Source organism: Apus apus, chromosome 17, assembly GCF_020740795.1.
Source record: "Apus apus isolate bApuApu2 chromosome 17, bApuApu2.pri.cur, whole genome shotgun sequence".
In the NCBI taxonomy this organism is placed as follows: domain Eukaryota; kingdom Metazoa; phylum Chordata; class Aves; order Apodiformes; family Apodidae; genus Apus; species Apus apus.
Genome location: NC_067298.1, coordinates 11,624,942 through 11,644,996, shown reverse-complemented (window position 1 = coordinate 11,644,996; position 20,055 = coordinate 11,624,942). Strand labels below are relative to the sequence as shown.

Here is a 20,055-nt window from a genome sequence, read left to right as displayed (position 1 = left end):
GGGCGGGGCCTCAGCGGGTGGGCGGGGCCTGCCCCACGGGGACCGAGAGGCTGGGGGGGCTACAGGGCAGGGGGAGGCGGTGGGAGCTGTGGGGCAGGCCCAGCTGTGGGGCGGGGGTGGTGCTGTGGGGCAGGCCCAGCTGTGGGGCAGGCCCAGCTGTGGGGCGGGGGTGGTGCTGTGGGGCAGGCCCAGCTGTGGGGCAGGCCCAGCTGTGGGGCGGGGGTGGTGCTGTGGGGCAGGCCCAGCTGTGGGGCAGGCTCCAGCAGCGGCGCAGGAAAAAGCTACACATTCCCATGAACCACATATGGGGTTTATTGGTGGGTCCCGGCCCCACAGCCCTGTCTCCCCTTCGGGGCCGTGGGGCACCCCACGTCTGGGGTCCCTAAGCCACCCCCCAGCAGGCACTGGCTGATCCCCCCCTCAGCCCAGCTGCGTGGGGGGTGCTGGCAGAAGGGCACAGAAACTCCCAGAAATGGGGAAATTTGGCCAAAAAGCCCCCTCAGGGCACGACAACCGTGCCCAAGCCCTGGCCCCCACAGTCACTTCCCACGCTGTGTCCCTCCAACCACCCTCTTCCCTCACCCCACGGGAGGGGAGGTGTGGGGCAGAGTGGGGTGCAGGGTGGAGGAGCTGACGGGGGGAACGGGGCAGGAGGTGGGGAACCCCCCGCAGCCCCCCGGGAGCTACACGTTGAGGAAGGCGAAGGCCGAGGACTGGGGGCTGCCCCCCGGGCCCCCCTGCCCGTCCTGCCGCCGGGGCAGGGGCTGCGGCTTTCCCGGCGGAGATTCCAGGCCCGGCACGGCCCCGGGACGCGCCACCAGCTCCATCCCGGCAAAGAGGGACAGGGAGGGGGCCGGAGCCCCTGCCAGCCCCCTGGCCACCTCGGGCTCACGGGGCCAGGCTGGCACCGCCGCCCCCGGCCCCCCGGGGGTCTCCTGGCCCGGGGTGGCCGCGGGGCGGGGGGCTGGGCTGAGGGGGGTGAGGACGCTGTGTCCTGCTGGGGGGGGCCGTGTCCGTCAGCAGGTCCCCGGGGCCAGGGGCTGAGCCCACAGCGAGGTGCGAGCCCAGGCGGGAGCTCCCGGGGGAGGACTGATGGCTGCAAAGAGCCTCCAACTGCCGCAGGAGCTGGGGAAGAGGGGAGAGAGTGGGAGTGAGTGGGGCTGGGAAGGGGGGGCTCTGCCCTGGCCCCTCTTCCTGGTTATGGGGCTCAGCCTTGTCCCCTGAGGAGGGAGTGTCACACCCCACCAGGCTCCCCGCTCCTGCGGGAGGCAATTCCCTCCCCTCTGGGTCAGACACGGAACCATCCTCAAGAGCTGGGTGTCCCCCAGGCCAGTCCTGGGGAGCCCCCAGCCCTAGGGAGGGGACATGGGGACACCCCAGGCCTCACCTTGGTGGCTCGGTTGGCGACGGGGCCGGGGCTGCCTCGGCTGAGCTGCTGCAGCTGCCGCCGGGTGACAGCAAAGATCTGGTCGAGGGGGAGCAGGTCGGAGCAGCCGAGGGAGGAGATGGCACCCATGGATCTCTGTGGAGGGGGGACAGGCGGCTCAGCCCGGCAGACCCCACAGCCCCCGCGATGATCCCGCCCCGGTCCCGCCCCCGGGGCCGCGCTCACCATGCGGACGCTGTCGCTGGGGTCCTGCAGCGCCCGGCTCAGCAGCTCCAGCACCACCTCGCAGTTCAGGAGCCCACACCTGCCCACGGCAACCGGGGGGTTAACGGCCCCGGGATCCGGCTGCCCCCCCCCCGCCCCGCAGTGCTTCAGGCTAAGGCAGCCCCGGGCAGAGGAGAGGGGCTCAGGTTTCCCCCTCGAAACCCCCCTGGTCCTGGGGAATGTCACCTCGGGCACTTACTCCTTGATGAAGTGCTGTGCTTCCTCCCTGGTGAGGAAGACCCTGGGCCCACGGGTCAGCGCTGACACCAGGCTCACCTCCCGCACGCAGTCACCGGGGCTGTCAGCATCCCCCCTGCTCCAGGAGACCCTCGGTGGGGACAGGGGCCAGCCTGCCTCCCTCCCAAGGTCCCACACCCTCCAGCCCCCCCTGAGCGACTCCCCTGCCTCTGGGAGGTCAAACATCCCAAGAGGAATCGAGACAGCAGCTTAACAAGGTGGAAAACCAGGGCACAGTTCCAGGAGAGGAGGGAAGGGTCTCGGGGGGGAAGGGGAGCCCCCTGGTCCCACTCTCACCTCTCAGCCACCTGGCTCAGCTCCCGGCTGGCCCCGGAGTGGCTGTCACTGCCCGATTTGCTGCAGGAGTCTGAGGTTCTGCTCAAGTCACCGTTCCCCTGGGAGGAGTCCTGGGAGCTGTGCCCACTGTCCACCTCCTCCCAGCCGCCCCCAGCCAGCCCTGGCTGGTGACTGACTGCAGGGACAGAGGCAGTGAGGGGAGACCCCCAGAACCAACCCCAAACCCTCCTGGGGACCCCCAGGCACCCCAGGGGGACCTACCTCGGGTGCTGTGGGCTGTGGTGGCTGCTGGTGGCTTCATGGTCCCAGCCAGACTCCTGGTGGGAGAAGGGGCTCTCACGGGCTGGTAGGAATCCTGGAGGAGCTCCCCACGGAGAGGCCGGGGCCCCTCGGGGCAGGGCAGCACAGCCTGGGCCACCACTTCAGCTGCACGCTGGATGGTGCTGAGCAGGGCTTCCCCTGCTGAGCCTGAGGAGAGAACGGGGGGTCAGGAGCATCCCTGGGCACCCCCCATCCCAAGGGAATAGTGGAGACCTGCCAGCAGGGAGGAGCAGCCCTGGCAGCCAGGCTGGACAAGGGGAGTGAAGAAAATCCAGGAGCTACCAGGTGGGGGCTGGTCCCCCATGTCTCTGTCACACCTCCCAGCAGGGAAGGACCCGGAGGAGCCCCCCTGACAGCCCCACCAGACCCAGCACTGTCAGATGGCTTGGGAGAGCTGCACAGGGAGCTCTGCTGAGCCACCCGGGAACGCCCTGGGATGGCAGGACTCACCGGAGCTGCTCTTCTCACTGCTGAAGCCGAATCCTTGCAAGGAGCCACCGGGGCTGGGGCTGGAGCCCATGCCTGGGGGAGGCACAGGATGAGCTCAGGGGGAGCTCAGGGGTTCCCTCTGCCCAGAGCTGTGGGACAGAGCAGGACAGGGGAAGCACCAGGCCCGCAGCACCCTGCCCCTGCCCCCACCCCCGGCAGCCTCCCCACGCCCCCAGCAGCCTCCCCTGGCCACCGCTCCAGCCGAGGGGCCGGGCGGGACGGCGGCACGTACCGGCGGGAGGGACGGGACGCGCCGGCAGCGCGGCAGGAGGGGTCAGCGGCACATCCGAAAAGAGAAGGCTGGCCAAGTCCTGCCGGGGGAGACAGGGCTGTGGGCAGAGAGCTGGGGAGTGCTGGGCACCCCGGCTGGCCCCGAGGTGGGGTCTGGTGGGCAGGACTACGCTGACACCCCGGGCAGCGCCGGGAGCAGCGGGAACGGGGCTGGCGCCGGCACCCACCTGCGCGGCCGCCCGGACCTTCTGGTTCAAGCTGTTTCCATGCAGCGGGTCTGGGGGCCCGGAAAACGCTGCAAGGCATGAGATTGGGAGGGCTGGGGGACGCTCAGCTCCCGGGGAACGGGGCAGGACCCCAGCCCGAGCCTCTGGAGCAGCCCCCACGGGCAGGAGCAGCCCCGGGCTCTCCCCGCAGCCCCGCCGGGCTCTCCAGCCGCTCCCCACGCCCGGTTCCCGCAGCCCGGTACCCGCTGCCTCCCGGACGAAGCCGGCGTTCCTCTTCAGCTGCTGGACGAACTGGGGGCAGCCCTGGGCACACGTGTGCAGCAAGATCTTCAGCACCTGCGGGCGCGGGGCTGGCGGTGAGGCGGCCCCCGCGCTCCAGCCCATCACCCCGGCGCGGGGGCTCCGCTGGGGCGGGGGGAGCCCCGCAGCAGCCGCCCCCCGCCCCACCGACCCACCTTCAGCTTGACGCGGCAGGAGCTGCTGCGCAGCCGGCCGAGGAGACACTCCAGCAGGCACTGGCAGCTGCCGGGAGACTCCTGGGAGATCTCTGGGGTGGGGGTTAGGGATCCTGCTCCCCCCGGCCGGGCCCGCGGCACCAGCAGCCCCCCCCCGGTTACCCGCCCCGGCCCCCGCAGCCGCCCCGGGGACCCCCCCCTCTGCCGCCGGGGACGCCGCCAGCCCCCCCAAACCCGAGGCCCCCCCCTCAGCCCTGGGGCGCCCCAGCCCCGGAAGGATACTGGCGATCTCCTCCAGCAGGTACCCGGGGCAGGGAACGTCGTCGTCCGCCGTGGCCCTGAGCAGCACCGGCAGCTGGGGGGAGGGGCGGGTGAGCGGGGCCGGGGCCGGGGCAGCGGTGACGTCACGGGGGGCGCGGTGACGTCACGCCCGCTGGCAGCCCCCCCCCCCCCGTACCCGGCTCAGGAAACCCAACCGGTCTCTCAGAGGCGCCGCCATCGCCCCGGCGGCACCGGCGCTGCCCGCCCCGGCCGCGGCATCCGGACTCCGCCCACCGGAAGGGACTGTTGGCCAATGACAGAGCGGGACGCTGCCGCTTGGCCAATCAGCGGCGAGCAGAGGCGGAGCTCCGGGCGGAAGGGGAGCACAAGGGTGACGCCGGCGGCAGCGGGGCGGGAGGAGGGAAGTAAACAACCGGCCCCTCCGCCAATCAGAGCCAGCGCTGCCGGACCACCAATCAGAGGCGGGCTGGGAGGTGGGGCCGCTGAGGACCAATCCACGCTTTCGGTGGCCGCTCTGGCCAACCCGAGGAGGGCAGGGGGACGCTCTTCACCCGTCATCCAATCAGAAAGCAAGGATGCTTTGATAGGCGTATTGAGTCACCTATCGGGGAGCTCCAGGGGGCGGGCGTCCGCCGACACCCAATCCCAGGGCGCGGCGCTTTGACGAGCGGGACGCGTAGCCAATCGGCGGCGCCCTGCGATGGCGGCGCCCATCCCGTGAGGCGGCGGCGGCCATGTCGGGCCGGGGGGTCTGGCAGCGGACCCGGGCGCGGCTGCGGCGCTTCCCCGCGCTGCTGGGGGGCTGCGGGGAGCAGGTGGGGGCGGGGGGGGAGCGGGGCCGGGCGGGGAGCGGGGAGCGGGGCCGGGGAGCGGAGCCGGGGAGAGAACGGGGCCGGGAGTGGGGCCGGGGGGGGGGAGCGGGGAGCGGGGCCGGGGAGCGGGGCCGGGGGGGGAGCGGGGAGCGGGGCCGGGGAGCGGGGCCGGGGAGAGAGCGGGGCCGGGAGCGGGGGGGGGAGCGGGGCCGGGAGCGGGGCCGGGGCCGGGCAGCCCGCCCACCCGCGCCCGTTCCCCCCCCGTTCCCCGCAGGCGGCTGCCTACGGGCGGTGCGTGGCGGCGGCGGCGGCCGGGCCGGCGGAGCTGCGGCGGGACGCCTGCCTGGAGGAGTTCCGGGCGCTGCGGGACTGCTTCGCCCGGGCGGTAGGTGCCGGTGCCGGTGCCGGTGCCGGGGGCAGGGCGCGGGGGGAGCCCCAGGCCCGGGGTCCCGGCCGGGCTGACCCGCGGCTCTTTGCAGGCGAAGGCGACGCCGAAGTGACGGCGGGGCCGGTGCCCCCCCCGGGCCTGAAGACGCTTCGGAAAATAAAAACGCTCAAACCCCACTCGGTTCGTCTTTAAATGACTGAATGAACGGGGACGGGGCGGCTGCTCGAGCCCCTCGGGGCAACTGGGAAGGCAGCCCCGTCCTGCCCCGGCCCCTCCAGGCTCCTGCGCCATCCCCTGAACGGCAGATTTAGGGGTTTCCTCCCCAGACCGATCCCCGAGGGCAGTGGAAGGGGTAGGGAACAGCCTCGCCCTCCTCTTCCCCAGCAGCAGGGTGGAACAGATCCCAGAGAAACCCGAAAAGCTCCGGTCAGTAACTCCCCGTGGGCAGGTGCCCCCCCGGGAGCCGCAGCCCGTGCCCGGGTAAGGCTTCCCCATCGCTCTTTGTTTAAGAAAGAAAAGAGGAGGATTCAGATCAAAATGCTTCAGCTTATTTTATTGATGGGCTCAGCCTCCTCTCCGGCGCTCTCCACCCCGGGAGGAGGAGGCAATGCAGCTCCCGCTCGGGGTGCCCAGGAATGTCCGGAGCATCTTTGGTCCTTTGTGTTCATGGAAAAAAAAACAACACTCAACATCAACAAACACCGGGTTAGGGGCAGGGCTGAGCCCCGCCCTGCCCGGGAGAGCCTCGGCAAGACCCCGGAGGCAGGAAGGGGCAGATCCAGCCCCGGCTCCAGCTCCTCTTGCTTTGGAAAGGCTGGTTGGTGCCGCAGGGAGTCTCGCTGCGGGCAGAGCTGGGATCCCTGCCCGACGGCTGCGGGTCCCGGCCACGTTCCTTGTGCTTTAGGACAGCGGAATGGAGAAGCTGGTTTGTACCACGGGGTTAAGGCCATGACAGTCACGGGGAAATGGCAGGGGGGCCCTCCTGAAGCTCACCCGAGTCCTGGCTGTGGCTCTTGAGTTGTTTTAATGAGAAATTAAGACGAGGAACAGGCTCCTGGGCGGGCAGCGAGTGACCAGAGCTGGTGTGACAGTCCCGTGTGTCCAGTAACCCGTCCCTGCGAGGTCCCAGCAGATGCCAACTCCACAAGGCTTAGTTTATCAAAGACACTTGGAGATACGGATATAAAAACCACCACAGTGATGAGGTCTGTAGGCTCCAGGCTGGGAAATTTCAGCCATTCTAACAAGAGCTTTGGGATTTGATTTCTTACATTCGCAAGTCAGGATGTAAAAACAAAATAAAAACCAAACGGATGAATCACTGACTGGGAGCCTGGCAGGAACCAGGGCTCTCATAGAAGCTCTTCCTCTCCTTGCTCATAAAATGCATTTCCAGGGGTGGAGCAGGGACATCTATGGATGTAAAACAGGGCTGGGAAGAACACACAAACACACTGAACTGTGTGGAAGAGAGAAGAGGTAGGTAGGCCTGAGCCGCCGCGCCTGCCCTTTGAAGCCACGTCTTTTGTTCCCAAATTAGTCATCTCTTGCAGAAAAAACAAGCTGGTCTGGGAAGGGGAGGGGCCCGCAGCCCCCGAGCTGAGCTTCATAAATGCACTTTGGACAGAAGGAGTCAAGCTTGAAAGCAGAGATGGGAGCTGAGCGTCCGGGGAGGGCGAAGCTCCGGGTTATTGCTTGTGTGCGGCCGCCCTCGACATCCCTGGGGTAGAGGCAGCACAACAGCAGCTGTTGTGCCCGTTTAAGGCAGCGTTTCTACTAAACTAGGTTCCTAAACCACAACTATCTCCTAAACATGCAAGGCTAACAGCTCCCATTCCAGAAGAAACACCCAAGCAATTGGCTAAGCTGGTTCTCAACTTGTGACTTGATGCTCCTTTCCCAAAAGCTGTGATCCCAATTTTCCCTCCTCCTGATGCCCCACACGACCCCAGGGGACCCAAGGCAGGGACCAGAGAGGCCTTTCCAAGCAGGGAACCTTGTGGAGGAGCAGCACCTCAGTTCTGAAAGGGCAGTCAAGAGCCAGCTGGAGAAGGCAATTTGATATGAACGAGATGGTGAAAAAGGTCCTTGGAAGCTGGTCTGGCAGGGGACCAAGGAGCAGGGCAACCTCTGAAGGCTGGAGGAGAGCAGGAGCATTTATTTCAGCATTGCCATCTCCTTGGCCACCTGCAGCCACACATGCAGGGAGGAGAAGCCTCCGGTTCCCTGGATGATGCTCCCAGGTACAAAGGGATCCCAGGGGTCCCAGCACTGTGTGCTGCTGGCTCAGACCCACCCCTGCCTGAGCCAACAGCAGCCAAAAAAGCAGCTGGATGACTTGACCCGTCCCTGGGGAGCTGCTGGGCCTGGTGCCTGTGGCCACCACCCGCAGCCACCCACGGAGCACGACCACCCGGCTCAGACGCTGCCGCCCGCCCGCGGGGCCTGCTGGATCTGCCGGCTGCGGACCACCTGCTGGGCCCCCTCCGCAACCTGCTGCAGCCGCGTCTCCAGCGCGCTCCGCAGGTCGTTCACTTTCACATCTGGAAGGGGGTTCAGGCCAATGAAGACCCCCTGTGCAGCCTCCTCCTCCTCGGCAGGCAGCAGCTCCCGTCTCCTCCGGCGCAGGTCCAGGTCCGCCTGCAGTTTCAGGTCCCGGTTGGGTTTGATGTCGTGGTCCGGCTTCTGCTCCCCCTGGGCAGCTGCTCCTTCCTCAGCCTTTTGGGCAGGAGGATTCTCAGGGCCTGGCTTCTTCTCAGCATCGTTTGAGATGCCTCCATCCCCCGGCCTCTGCTTGCCCCGGGGACCCTCCTGCGGGTCCTGGGCCACGTCCGCCACCTTCTCCCGAGCAGCCTCCTCCCTGCCCTCCCCTCGGTCCCTCTGCCAGGCCTGCCGCCCGGCGCCCTCGGTGCCTGCACCTCTCCAGTGCTCCCGTAGGTGCTGCTCGCTCTCTGCCATGTTCCTCTTACTGGAGGAGTCCAGAGCAACTGCCAGGTCTTTGGGCTCCACCTGACTCAGTGCTTTGGCTTTAAGGTCGATTCCTGAGTCTCCTTCCAGACTCTTTCCTGCTACTCCCTGAACTTTGGCAGCCCCCAGCTGTTCTCTTTGGATGGGAGCTGTAGCTACTTCCATGGCTTTCAGGGAATTCTTCTTCTCGTGGACATCTCTTCCAGCTTTGGCTTCACGATCTCTTCCTAAATCCTCTGCCAAGGCCTTCTTCTCTAGGTGGTTTCTGGCTGCTGGAATGTGTTGGGCATCCCTGTGAAGGGGATCCTGGTTCTCTGTGGGATCTTTAACAGCTCTGTCGTTCTCCTGTGGCAGCACCTTCCGCTCCTTGGGAGAGATCCCAGGAATCTCACGTCTCTGCCCAGCCTCGTCCAGCTTTCCTGCAGTCCCCCTGTGCTGCTCCACAAGCTCCGGGGGCTGCCGGCCCTGCCTGGGCTGCTCCAACCCCTCTTTGCCCAGTGGCTTCACGGCAGCTTCTTGCCCAGCTCCCAGGCCCTTGTCCTCCCTGCTCCGGGGCTCCGGCTGCGCTTCCGCTGCGGAACAGAAACCAACACGTCAGAGCTTTTCCTCACCAGATTCCCTTCTCCTGCTGCCACGTTCTGCACTACAGGGGACAGGAGAAGTGTTCCCACCATCAACCAGCCATGCAGGAAAACAAGGAGGGCTGGAGGGCTGTTATCCCTGTGATCCCTGACCTTGGAGCTGGCTCAGACACACGAGCCATGTGCCCGAGGGACTCGGATCTTCCCAGCCCGATCTTAAAGCTGCTTGGAGCAGTGATCAGCCCCTGGAAGGGTCAGACTCTCCAGCCATGTCCTTACCTTGCTTTGGCTTCTCCTCTCCCCCCTCCTCCTGCCTTTGCTGGTGGATCTCCTTGTGCTGCTCCTCGATGACAGCCAGCAGTTTTGCCTGGTGGTCCAGGAGCTGCTTGTGCTGCACCTGCTGCTCTTTGATCACCTGCAGCAGCATGGCACGATCCAGCAGCTTCGCCTGCCCCGCTTCTACAACAGGGGAAAAAAAAGAAAGAAAAATAAATCCACAGCCTAAACCCCTCAGTAATCATCTCCTGGCACTGAAGGGGCTGTGGGGGCTCTCCTGGGCAAGAAGGTCCCATTCTGCAAACACTGCCTGTTGGCCAGGAGGGAGGGAGGACACAGCACATGGTGATAGTGGCACCACTCCAGAGTTCTGCCACCAAGGACGGCAGCCAGAGGCCCAGAGCAGCTGCTCAATCCCACACATGCTAAGACAGGATGTTGCTCTCCCCAGATTTGGGTCAGAGGGATCAAAACCAAGCTCTGATTAACTGGCTGGGGAGAAGAGCTGTGAAGAAGAGGTAGAGGGGAGCAGGTTTGGGGTCCCAGTACAGGGAAGGACAAGGTGGCTGCTTGGAAGAGGAGCTGGAAGAGGACTGGCAGAAGTTGACTAAAGAAAGACTAAACTGAACCTGGAAAGACCACAAAGAGCAAGTGTGCAACCTGAGGAGGCACTGGAAGAAGTCAGCTGAGGTGCAGGACTGGGAGCTGCAGCTACCCACCCACTGTGGGATGAACCAACAAGGAAACACTGACCCAACACGTGAGGTGCAGACCCTGAGCTGGTCTTCTCAGGGGCAAGTCCTGGGTTACAGCCAGGGTGAGGAGAGGCTCCTGTTGCCTCTTCTCCCAGCCTAGTCAAGGTCTAGCCTGGCCCATGGCAGGAAAACACCCACTGAACAATCCTGCTGAAGGTTTTGGCTTTGAGCACAGTGAAAAGCCCTTCCTATGAGGGCATGGAGCGATGGCACAAGGGGCAATGGCTTCAAACTGGAAGAGGGGGATTTAGGTGGGACATCAGGAAGAAATTCTTCACTATGAGGGTGGTGAGACACTGGCCTGGGCTGCCCAGGGAAGCTGTGGCTACCCCATCCCTGGCAGTGTTGAGGGGCAGGTTGGATGGGGCTTGGAGCAGCCTGGGCTGGTGGGAGGTGTCCCTGCCCAGGCAGGGGTGGGAGTAGATGGGCTTTAAGGTCCCTCCAACCCAAACCAGTCTGTGACGATGATGACGATAAAAGGGCTGAGATCCCGAGCAGCAGGGCAGGGTTGAACAGCAGAGCCCTCTCACAGGTGCTCAGACAGGCTGAAACCGCAGCAGAGCAGCCCGGCAGCCCCCCGGGGAGGAACCCCCTGCCCACCAGCCCCCCGGGAGGAAAGCCCTGCCCACCAGCCCTTCACGGTGGGTGCACCTCGGGCCAAGCCGACGTGACTCAGGGTGACTCACACAAACACATCACACACAAAGTATGAGCCCTGGCACTGCAGGGAGATGTCGCTGCCTTCCTTCCACCTGGACAGACATTTCATGTCGTGCCCAGAGGGCAGGGACCCGAGCGCCACGTGCCTCCCACACCGGGAAGCAGCGTCCTCTGAAACTCAAGGTGTTTCAAGACTATTATGCCCCACAGGAAACAATGTCAGAATTAACAGCCTGTAAAATGCCATTTAAATTAAAAAGGGATGCTGGCCGGGTTACCCCTCTCCAGCACTGCCTGACCCCCCCTCCCGTCCTGCTAATCACCCACGAGGTGATTACAGAGAAATATTTCCCCTGATGGTGCTATTAGCCCAGAGGCTCTGGAATTCCCCCTCCTGAAAGCCGGGCTGTGAGGGGGAATTTGGGCCTTTCAAGAGAGCAATTGACTCCTCGAGATCTGTTTATTTTTCACACTTTGCTCAGAATAAACACTGAAAACAGAAGCAATTTCTCCTATCTCGCTCTTCCCGCCTGCCGGGTCCCAGCTCAGCACGGGAATCTCTGGGATGAAGAGGCAGCAGGAGAAGGTTTTATGCCAAAATCAAAGCGTTTCTCACGGAGAGCTCTGCAAATACGTGGAGCTCCCGTGTTTGTGCAGCACAGCTCTGCCACCCCAAGAAAAGGCAACAGTATCTCCCAGCTCCTCCTTTGATGGTGGAGAAAGCCAGGGCTTTGCCTGGGTTTTCACAGGCACACCATAAAAAAAATAATCTTAATTATAAAAATTAGTTTAATTATAAACCTGAGTTCACATGGCCTAGGGCAGCAACAGCCAGAGCACCCAACCCTGGTCCTGGTGAGGCACAGAGCATCCCAGGAGCTGTGCAGCCTCTGTCTTGCTCCTGGGAAGCCCTTCCACCCTTTCCACCCTCTGGGTCCAGAGCTCAGAGGCTGGAAAGGGTGGAAAGGCTGAGGAGCAGAACAAGCCCAGAGCACCTTTTGTTGACACCTTCATGAGAGAGTCCCTGACAAGTCCCACACAGACTGAAATGGAAAACCCCATGGCAACCTGTGGCACAGGCTGTGAGCCCCAGCTTGGGCTCCAGGCCCTCTCTCCAGCTGAGGCTCAGGCTGGCCTGGGCTGGAGGAAGGGCTGAGGGCACAGGACCAGCACCCATGCCCTGCAGGAGGACACGGGGCTCTGCCACCACTCCCCACCACAGCGACGTGCGCAGGTTTGCCCCCACGCCATGAGGCTGCAGGGTAATGCCCACCCCCCCCCTCCCCACCCCCTGCTGCCAGGTTCCCCCATTGCTCCCCAGCCAAACAGTTTCACTCCAGTCTGAGCAGCACTGAGCTGCAAAGCCAGGGGGTCCAGCAGGGCTCCCGCGGGACACCTGGTGCTGCCACCTCCCCGCGCACCCTGGGGACACATGCTCACCCTCCAGCTTGCTCTCCACGTTCTCCTGCAGCTTCTCCTCCCTGTTCCGGGTCTCCCTCAGCTCCAGATCTGCTCTATCCAGAAGAGGCAGCTCCTGCTTCTCACCTGTGGATCAACAGACCTTTGCAGTCAGTGAGGATGCTCCAGCAGGAGATGTTCTCCAAACCGACTCCGCGTCGCCTTGTCCCTCCCTGCCTAACCCAGAGCACTTTATATTCAGCCCGACGGCTGCGAGGGAAGTCATCATAAAAAAAATATTTAACAATCTTATAGCCTGGTGGCAGCCAGCCAGCACTAACTACCTCAGCCAATTAAAATGCAAGAAGGGTTCTAACGAGCTTTTAGACGGGCACTTAGCAATGTGTTACCTGTCAAGATCTCCCGGCTCCGCGTCCCCGGGGAGGGGGGAGACGCACAGGAACAGCAGGGCACCTGACGTGGAGTGGGCCAGCAAACAACTGTTTGACAGATATTACAGCAGCTGTCAAAGCCACCAGATTCCTCCTTTTCCCCAACAGCTGCAGAAGGGGCTGTGCACACTCACGTGCTTATCTTGTGTATTAAAAGGAAACACTGGGATGGAGGCAGGAATAACCCAACTGCCCATCCTCGGGAGGGGGTTACAGGCCAAGAGGAGAGTTTCTTCAGACAATCTGCTGTGGAGGGAGCTTACCAGGGTCACCTTCCTTCTCCACAGAGTTTGCAGCCTCCTCTGCTTTCCTGGGGAGCTGGAGCTTTGATTTCTCCCCGTCACCTGCAGCTTCAGCTTTCTTCTCACCGTCCTGCATGGCAGCTTGTGCCTTGGCTTGCACCACTTGTTTGTCTGGCTCCAGCTCTTTGTATGGCAGCCTGCCATCCTGCTGCACCACCACCTCCAGGACGTTCTTTGGATTCTTAACGGGCTCGTCAGTCCCTCCCCGCAGTTGGTTCTCAGCGATCGCTTCCTGCCCTTGTTTTGGGCCAAGTGCCTCTTTCTGAGGATTCAGGGCAGCCGGTTCCTCCAGCTCTGGCTTGAGCCGACCATCGTTGGCTCCTCCAGGCCTGAGCTCCTTCTCCTCGGATTCCTCCCGCTCCCGCCCCATGTCCACCACCACTTCATCGCGTGGGACGGGTGGCTCGTGGCGATGCGCTTCCCCCACGGGCAGGGCAATCCCTAGGGTAGACAACAGGCAGGGTCAGGGTTTCCAGAGTGGTGGGAGAAAGGTTCACAGCTCACCTGGCACCCAGCCTGCTGCCCTCCTTCAGCCCTGCCTTTCCCTCCCCATCAGGACACTGCATCCCTGACGCAGGAGGAGGCAATCGATGAGCATTTTAAAGGGTATTTTCCAACCTCAATGATTCTGTGATTGTAACAAACCTCAAGAGCATCAAATACTAAATCACCTCGAGGTAATGAGCAGAAATCAGGATGTTTATCTGAAATAGCCCTGCAATGCACCCCTCCCAGCTCCAAAGCTGGCCCCTTCCCTCGTTACCTTGATCAGGGCGGTCAAGCTGCACTTTCTCCTCCAGCTTTCCCCTCTCCTCCTCTCTCTTGGGTACCTCCATGGGCACCTTGATTTGTGGCTGCTCCATCTCCTCCTTCTCCTCCAGCAGCTTGGGTTTATCCCGGTCATCCTCAGCCTCCTCCACAGCCGGGTTCTGCTCTGGAAGGGCAGGACAGAGAATTGGAGGAGGTCACACACGGCTGCACCGAGGCCACCACAACCAGCTGAGCGGCTTTTTTCCCCTCCGGCCTTCACAGGGGAGGGGCGGGGGCTTTTGTTCTGGGGTCGTTTGTTTGTTCTCCCGACCGTGGTTTTTTTTTTATGGCAGCCCAGGGTAGGCAGGGCAGGGATGGAGCCGGGATGAGCCGGCTGCCGCTGCGAGCTGTGCCACCAGATGGTAGCATCCTCCCAGCTCCCCCGCCACAGACCCCCGAGCACTGGGAAAAACCGAGGGAGAATCCGGCTGCAGCCCCCCCAGGCGCCTGCCCGCACGCTGCAAAGCAGCTCAAAAACCTCGTTTATTTGTATTTTTATGTTTCCAAAACGCTTCGAACGCCGCAGAAGGCACAAAGTGTTGAGGAACATGATTAGACAGCATTAGGGGAAACTCCCCAGGGAGACAGGGGACTCTCCCTGTCTCTCCCTCGAAGAGACAAGATGTTTCTGGAAGACAAATCCCAGTCAAACCAGTTACTGGAGTAACCACGTGGAATTCGTGGCACGTCCCAGGGGATGGGAACAGCCCCTTCCCACCCCAGGGTGGCAGAGGACAACCCACACAGCGTGAACAAGGAGCCAGCTCTTCCTTATAAGAGCAGCAGAGGAGGAAATCTAATTGTTTCCCAGCACTGAAGTTGTTCTGCAGATTTTTTTTTCCATTAAAAAAAAAAAAAATTCTATCTTCTGTAACCAAAAAAAAAATTCCCAACTCTTCCCCCCATTTGCCCTCCCCCATGCGATTTCCTTTGGGGAATTAATTCTATAAACATCTTTCAATTTTTCTCCTCCCCCTCTGCGGGGCTGGTGCGATTTATTACAAGATGAACTCATGGGAAAGAAGAGATTGCCACAACTTCAGCTGCGTGGGCCCTACCCGAGCTGGGGGGGGGTGAAAGGCACCACACAGCAACAAAATAAGTACAAAATCCTGGCCCAGAGGGATGCGAGCCAGAGGATGCAGAGTCTCTCCAGAAACCTGGACTCTCTGGCCCAGAGCTCCCCACCCCACTGAAGGGACGTGAGCCGGGGCTGGATGGCTTTCCAAGTTCCTTTGGTTTGGGAATGACAGTGGGAGGGGAAAAGGACTTGGATTTTCTGAGAAATGCGAGTCTGGTACCCAAGGGTCCCTCTCTCCATTGAGGGACTTCCCAGGGTTCAGCAAGTCAGGGCAGGACACTCCTCCTTTCAGGAAAGCTCGGACTGCAGGAACCAGTGCCCAGCCCTGGACAGGGGCCCTGGGAAGCTGAGGCCGGGGAAGGGAGCGCTCGGCACTGCTGCAGATGTTCCCAGCTACATTCTGGCCTCACAGCAAAAAATTATTTACTCTATTGGAGGAAAGTTTTTTCGTTAATTGGTTCATGAAGGCGGGAGGTGGCTGCCTTAGGAGAGGCCTGAAACCAGAGGGTCCGGAGAACCGCGCCGTGGGGAGCGTCGTTCCCACGGCCGGAGGGAATGGTGACCCACAGCAGCCCTGCAGGATGATGGGCAGGGGGGGGAAGGAAAAAAAAAAAAAAGGGGGGGGTGGGAAGCATTCCATGCAAGTGGGAAATGGAGGAGTTAAAACCAGAACAACCCTGGAGAACAGGGAGGGTTTGGCCAGAGGACCCTGCAGCAGGTGAAACCCCCCCGAGGGGTCCTGGATGGGACAGAGGGGCTGGGGGAGGCCCCACTGCCAGGAGAAGCAGCATCAATCATAAATCAAGAGGCGGCCACATGTTCAGTGTTCTGCAAACAATGCAAGAAAGGACCAAAACACAAACAAAACACCAGAAAAAAAAAAAACAAACCCAACAACCCCAACACCAGAAGTCTCCACACCATAATAAGACAAAGTTGCCTCTAAGCCGTCATTAGCTCAGCGGGAAACAAAATTAAGTTCATCATCAGGGCGTGAATTAACGACCTCTCACGCTGCATGGAAATCTATAAGGGGCTATATGTGGTTTGCAGAGAACAATCTTGCTCAGGATGTGTAATAATCGCTCTCACTGTCTGGCCGCCCCCCGGGTCCCTCCGGAGAGCCTCGCAGAGACGCTGCGCCTCCCCGTCTTTTATGAGCGGTGCTGGACTTCACAGGCGAGAGCTCAGAGGCTGTAAAAGCTTCTTCTTTTTTTTTTTTTTTTTTTTTTTTTTGGCTTCCAACACCCAGAGCTGGATGTTGGGCAGCACCAGGAGGGTTCGCTGTGCCCCCAGTCCTGCTGCCGGGGGTCCTGCTGGGCCCCCCCCGGGGCTGAGGGGCGGCAGCAGCTCCTGCCTCGCGCTCGTGGGGCGGCAAAGGGAAGCGGGGCTTTCTGCAACTGATTTGTGTGTGTCTGCCTGTCTGTTGTGGTTTGACAACGGCCTCTCTAGGCTGCAATAAAATTTCATGATTAGCAACCTAAAAGCTTCCCTTCCTCCCCCCCTCCCCACAGCTCCTGGTTCGGGTAGTAGCAATGGTCCCAGAAAGGCATTAAATCCCTCCTCACGTGGTTTTTCCGATCGCTCTCTTCCACCGTAGCCAAAAGATGGGTCCGCACACCCTGCTCCCAGCACAGGCAGTGAGAAGGACCTCCCTGTGATCCCCAGGGATCTAGGGAGCCCCAGGGACAGCACTGGGAGCTCAGGGACACCCACCCTCTCCCCGCAGCTGAGCGATGCCCGGAGCATCAGAGCAGGGGCCAGTGGCCAAGGGCTGGTGAGGGACATGGGGGTCGGGACCTGCTTAAACCTCCTCAGAGCTGTGAAATGGAGCAAGATGCACGAGTACGTTCTCCTGCAAAGGAGAACAGGGAAGAACAAGGGGGCAGAGGGTTGGGGGGCAAACCCCTGCCCTCCCAGGGGCCAAGCAGCGCTGAGCCCCCCAGGGAGCCCAGCCCAGCCTTCCAGGATCCCCCCCACCCCCCCGGAACGGTTACAGATTTCACAAGGTTATCGAATGGCATCACTGAAATTAGTTCACAGTTGTCTCCTGACGCACCAGCAGTAAAAACGAACCCAAATTACACGAGGCTGATGGTTCCTTTTCTGTGTCACAGGCGCTATTAAAAGCTCGCTCGCACAAAGCACCAGGGAGAGCTGCAGCAGCATCAAGCTGTTCCTGCAGCTATTAGGATCTGGGTGTAATCCACGCTGCACACATGTTCGGGGCTGCCCAGGCTAAGAGCACCAGCAGGGACACAGCCTGTGGCAAGGCAGGTCCCTTTCTGGGGACACAGATGGAGGTGGCACTGAGGAGAACCTCAGCATTGCGCTGCAGCCAGCGGGGAAGCCAGAGACAGAGTCAAGCTTTGCCTAAGTCTGTATAACACAGCCCCCCACATCCAGGATGGATGGAGGGGGGGATGGAGGGAGAAGGGTCCCTGCAGCACAGGGTAAAGGCTGCTCTTGCACAAGGAGTGTGAATCAGGTCTTTGTTACCCAATATTGCACAAGCCAGAGAAAGAAAATGAAGCAGCAATGATCGAATAAGGAGCTGAAAAATATTACAAAATCTTAATCCACCCCATGAGACCCTCTGGGGTGCTTTCAAATACAGAGAAAAATTGCCTAATTAGCTTTTTTCTTTTTTTTTTTTTTTTTAAAAAAAAAACACAACACAACAGATAATTGCCTTCCTGAGCTTCCACAGGCAGCTTAGCAACCTTTTCACATACGGGCACACGCTGCATGGAGCAGCAGAACGTTTCTGAAAGGGGTTTTATACCTTTCCCGAAGAGCTGCTGACAGTAAAACCTCCAGCAATACAGGCAGGGGCTGTAACGGGCACTTGGGTGTCGTTAGTAAAAACACTGCTCAGAGTTCGCTGGTCAATACGTGTTCACATAAAAGGGCAATGTTCTAATATTCATAATCCCAGGGCCCACAGGGCAGGGTTTTAATGAAAGTCTGTACAGTTCTGGTCTCCGCAACATCAAAGAGGCCAATAAAACTCCTCTCACATGCTGACAGGCAGGCAGGCAAGGCAGGAGTGGGAAAAGGCCCCGCGCAGCCCCCGGGTTCGCCTCGGCCAGGCAGCTCCCGGCACGGGGCTGGGGCTGAGCACCCACCACTGGTGCCTGGGGAGAAGCAGTGTTTGCACAGCCCCGTGTGAGGAATATGGAATGGGAGAGCACCCAGGAGAGCACCCAGGTGATGTGGGGCAGCCCCTCGGATGGAAGGATGCAGCTGCTCTGGTGTTTTCCAGGCTCCTGCCTCTGCAAAACAAGCTGGGTGAGGATGTGGGGCTGGGAGGGGGGGGGGGGAAGAAGGGCACCATTTACTGCCTCTCATTGCTAGTCAAGCCAACATCCTGCAGAGGCACAGGGAGGCACAGATCCAAGGTTCAGAGCAGCAGCTCTCCCAGCAGCCCTACGAGGTCCTTGTCCCCAGGGATGGAGCACCCAGGCTGGGCTCCACTCCCCAGGGCAGAGCCAGCAGCCCGCAGACCATGAAAGGGCCCACGCTGGGCACCAGAGAGCTGCCCAGGAGCTGCATGGCTCCTCCCACGGGGGTTTAGGAACTAAGAGCACTAAAAACCTGCCTTCCTCCCCAGCAGGGTTATTTAATCCAGCAGCAATCATGCTGATGCTGCTGAGCTCCAGGCACGGGCGGCGGGCACAGCGGGAGACCCAGGATCCTACTCTGCCGCCCTGGATCACAGGGAGAAGAGGGGGAGAAGAGATTCAGAACCTCCAGCAGTCACCATCTTTTATGGGACTTTTTCCCTCCTCCCAGCCACAAGAACACGTGTCATTAGCGACTCCTCCTGAACCGAGCAGCTGTTCTTTGGCCATTACAGCTCCAAAATTAACCAAGACGGAAGAATTCAACTGCATCCCTCCTCCCAGCCCTGCTGAGCGTGCTCGATTCAGGGACCAAGAGCAGCTTCTGCCCCAAGTTCATGGGCATCCCAGGGCCTGAGGAGGCACATGTGCCTTGGGGGAACTCCAGGTGTGAAGGCATCAACCCCCATAGCTGCCAGGGACAGAGCAACCCAGGAATCAACGTTATCGGCAGCAGCACCGGTGTCTTGGAGACACTCCAAGCTGCTGGGCAGGAACCCAGCCAAGAAGCAGGAGGGAGGATAATCTCCCTCCAAAGAGACAGCCCCTTTCTCACTTCCCTTCTCAATCTCTGCGAGGATATTTCAAGGCCTCCCCAAGAACAACAACAGCAAAAATACCCCAACAAAACAAAACCCAAACAAAACAAATGAAAAAAAAAATAAATCAACAAACAAGGGAGGAACAGAACCAAACAAAAATAAAATAAAGGAAGAGGACACAGGCAGAGAAGAGGGGCAGCAGGGTTAGGGGACACCTGCCAGCCATGGCCTTGCATAGGGAGCCTGCAGCTGGGGAAGGGAGGGATGGGCCATAATTCCATCAACGGCCACAGTAAACAAATAATAAATAATGTGGACCAGTAAACAAAGCTGAGGCATAATCACGGGCTTTGTCAGAGCCAAAACCCAATCCAAATTTATATCCTCCCCACCAAAAAAAAAACCAACAACACAACAAACAACAAAAACAGTCAGCACTCATAAATTTACATACCTTGGAGTACAGTGAATGGCTCGTTATGGAGAGCGGGGACAATGGGCTGGCAGGGATGGTGAAAGCAGCCCTGTTTGGCCACTCAGGCCCTTGGACAGGTGGCCAGCCCAGAGCCCTCACTGCTCACAGAGCTGCATTTATCTCCCCCACCCGGGGAGAGCTGTGCTCCACCCCCAGGGGGGACCCCAGCCCCCTGCCCTACCTCTCCTTTCCCTTCCCTAAAGAACAACTCCCACGAGATCCCACCAGGCTTTTCCAGAAGGCAAAGCCACAGCCTTTCTTGGGAAAAATCCACAGGATGCTGTGAAGATGCACAGAGCTGCCAGGAAGTGACCCTGCTTCCACCACACTTCTTAAAAAAATGTGGGTTTTTTTAAAGAGGTGAAGCTGGGAGCAGGGCTGGAAGCGCGACGCAGACACACACCTGGGATTTTGAGTGAATCCTCATCAATCCTGTTCTCCCCTCTATCCAGGTGCTCCAAGCCCACTGCTTCTGTCTTCCCCCGGGTGTCCTCCGTTGCAGACAAGGTGGTGTATGTGCTGATAACCAGTATTCCCAGGCCAATCCACAGGATCACCTGCACAACGAGGCAGAGCTTCAGTCAGCACAGCAGAACCAACAGGACTCCAGCAGAGCCTCCTTCATGCAAACAGGGTCTCCAAACAATGCCAAGCTCAGTGCAATGACAGAGTTCCATCAGGGAGAAAGAAGAGGAGAGGAATTTAAGAGGTGAAAAATAAAAATAAAACCACCATCTTTTGGC

At 60.7% G+C, this 20,055-nt stretch overlaps 3 protein-coding genes across 3 annotated transcripts in view; 1 reads left to right on the top strand and 2 right to left on the bottom strand.

Annotated features, from left to right (window-relative positions):
* Positions 1–339: 339 nt before the first annotated feature.
* TEPSIN (TEPSIN adaptor related protein complex 4 accessory protein) lies at positions 340–4,446 on the bottom strand. The gene is given in 14 exon segments (XM_051635173.1): positions 340–1,007; positions 1,009–1,125; positions 1,388–1,522; positions 1,613–1,691; positions 1,851–1,964; positions 2,186–2,360; positions 2,447–2,653; positions 2,957–3,028; positions 3,228–3,306; positions 3,454–3,521; positions 3,696–3,789; positions 3,909–4,000; positions 4,191–4,263; positions 4,366–4,446. Coding segments are annotated over 14 exon segments (1,671 nt in total). The 5' UTR covers positions 4,408–4,446; the 3' UTR covers positions 340–683.
* Positions 4,447–4,889: 443 nt separating this feature from the next.
* NDUFAF8 (NADH:ubiquinone oxidoreductase complex assembly factor 8) lies at positions 4,890–5,566 on the top strand. The gene is made up of 3 exons (XM_051635186.1): positions 4,890–5,005; positions 5,277–5,387; positions 5,482–5,566. The coding sequence occupies exons 1-3, from the start codon at positions 4,925–4,927 to the stop codon at positions 5,500–5,502; spliced, it is 213 nt and encodes a 70-aa protein (XP_051491146.1). The 5' UTR covers positions 4,890–4,924; the 3' UTR covers positions 5,503–5,566.
* A 350-nt stretch (positions 5,567–5,916) lies between these two features.
* The window catches only part of SLC38A10 (solute carrier family 38 member 10), a 35,880-nt gene continuing 21,741 nt past the window's right edge, over positions 5,917–20,055 (bottom strand). Inside the window, exons 11-16 of the mRNA XM_051635137.1 lie at positions 19,716–19,869; positions 13,545–13,715; positions 12,743–13,222; positions 12,070–12,174; positions 9,218–9,397; positions 5,917–8,929 (exon numbers count right to left, since the gene is read on the bottom strand). Coding sequence (XP_051491097.1) covers positions 7,809–8,929; positions 9,218–9,397; positions 12,070–12,174; positions 12,743–13,222; positions 13,545–13,715; positions 19,716–19,869 — 2,211 coding nt within the window. The 3' untranslated portion in view covers positions 5,917–7,808. The remainder of the gene's footprint in view (positions 8,930–9,217; positions 9,398–12,069; positions 12,175–12,742; positions 13,223–13,544; positions 13,716–19,715; positions 19,870–20,055) is intronic.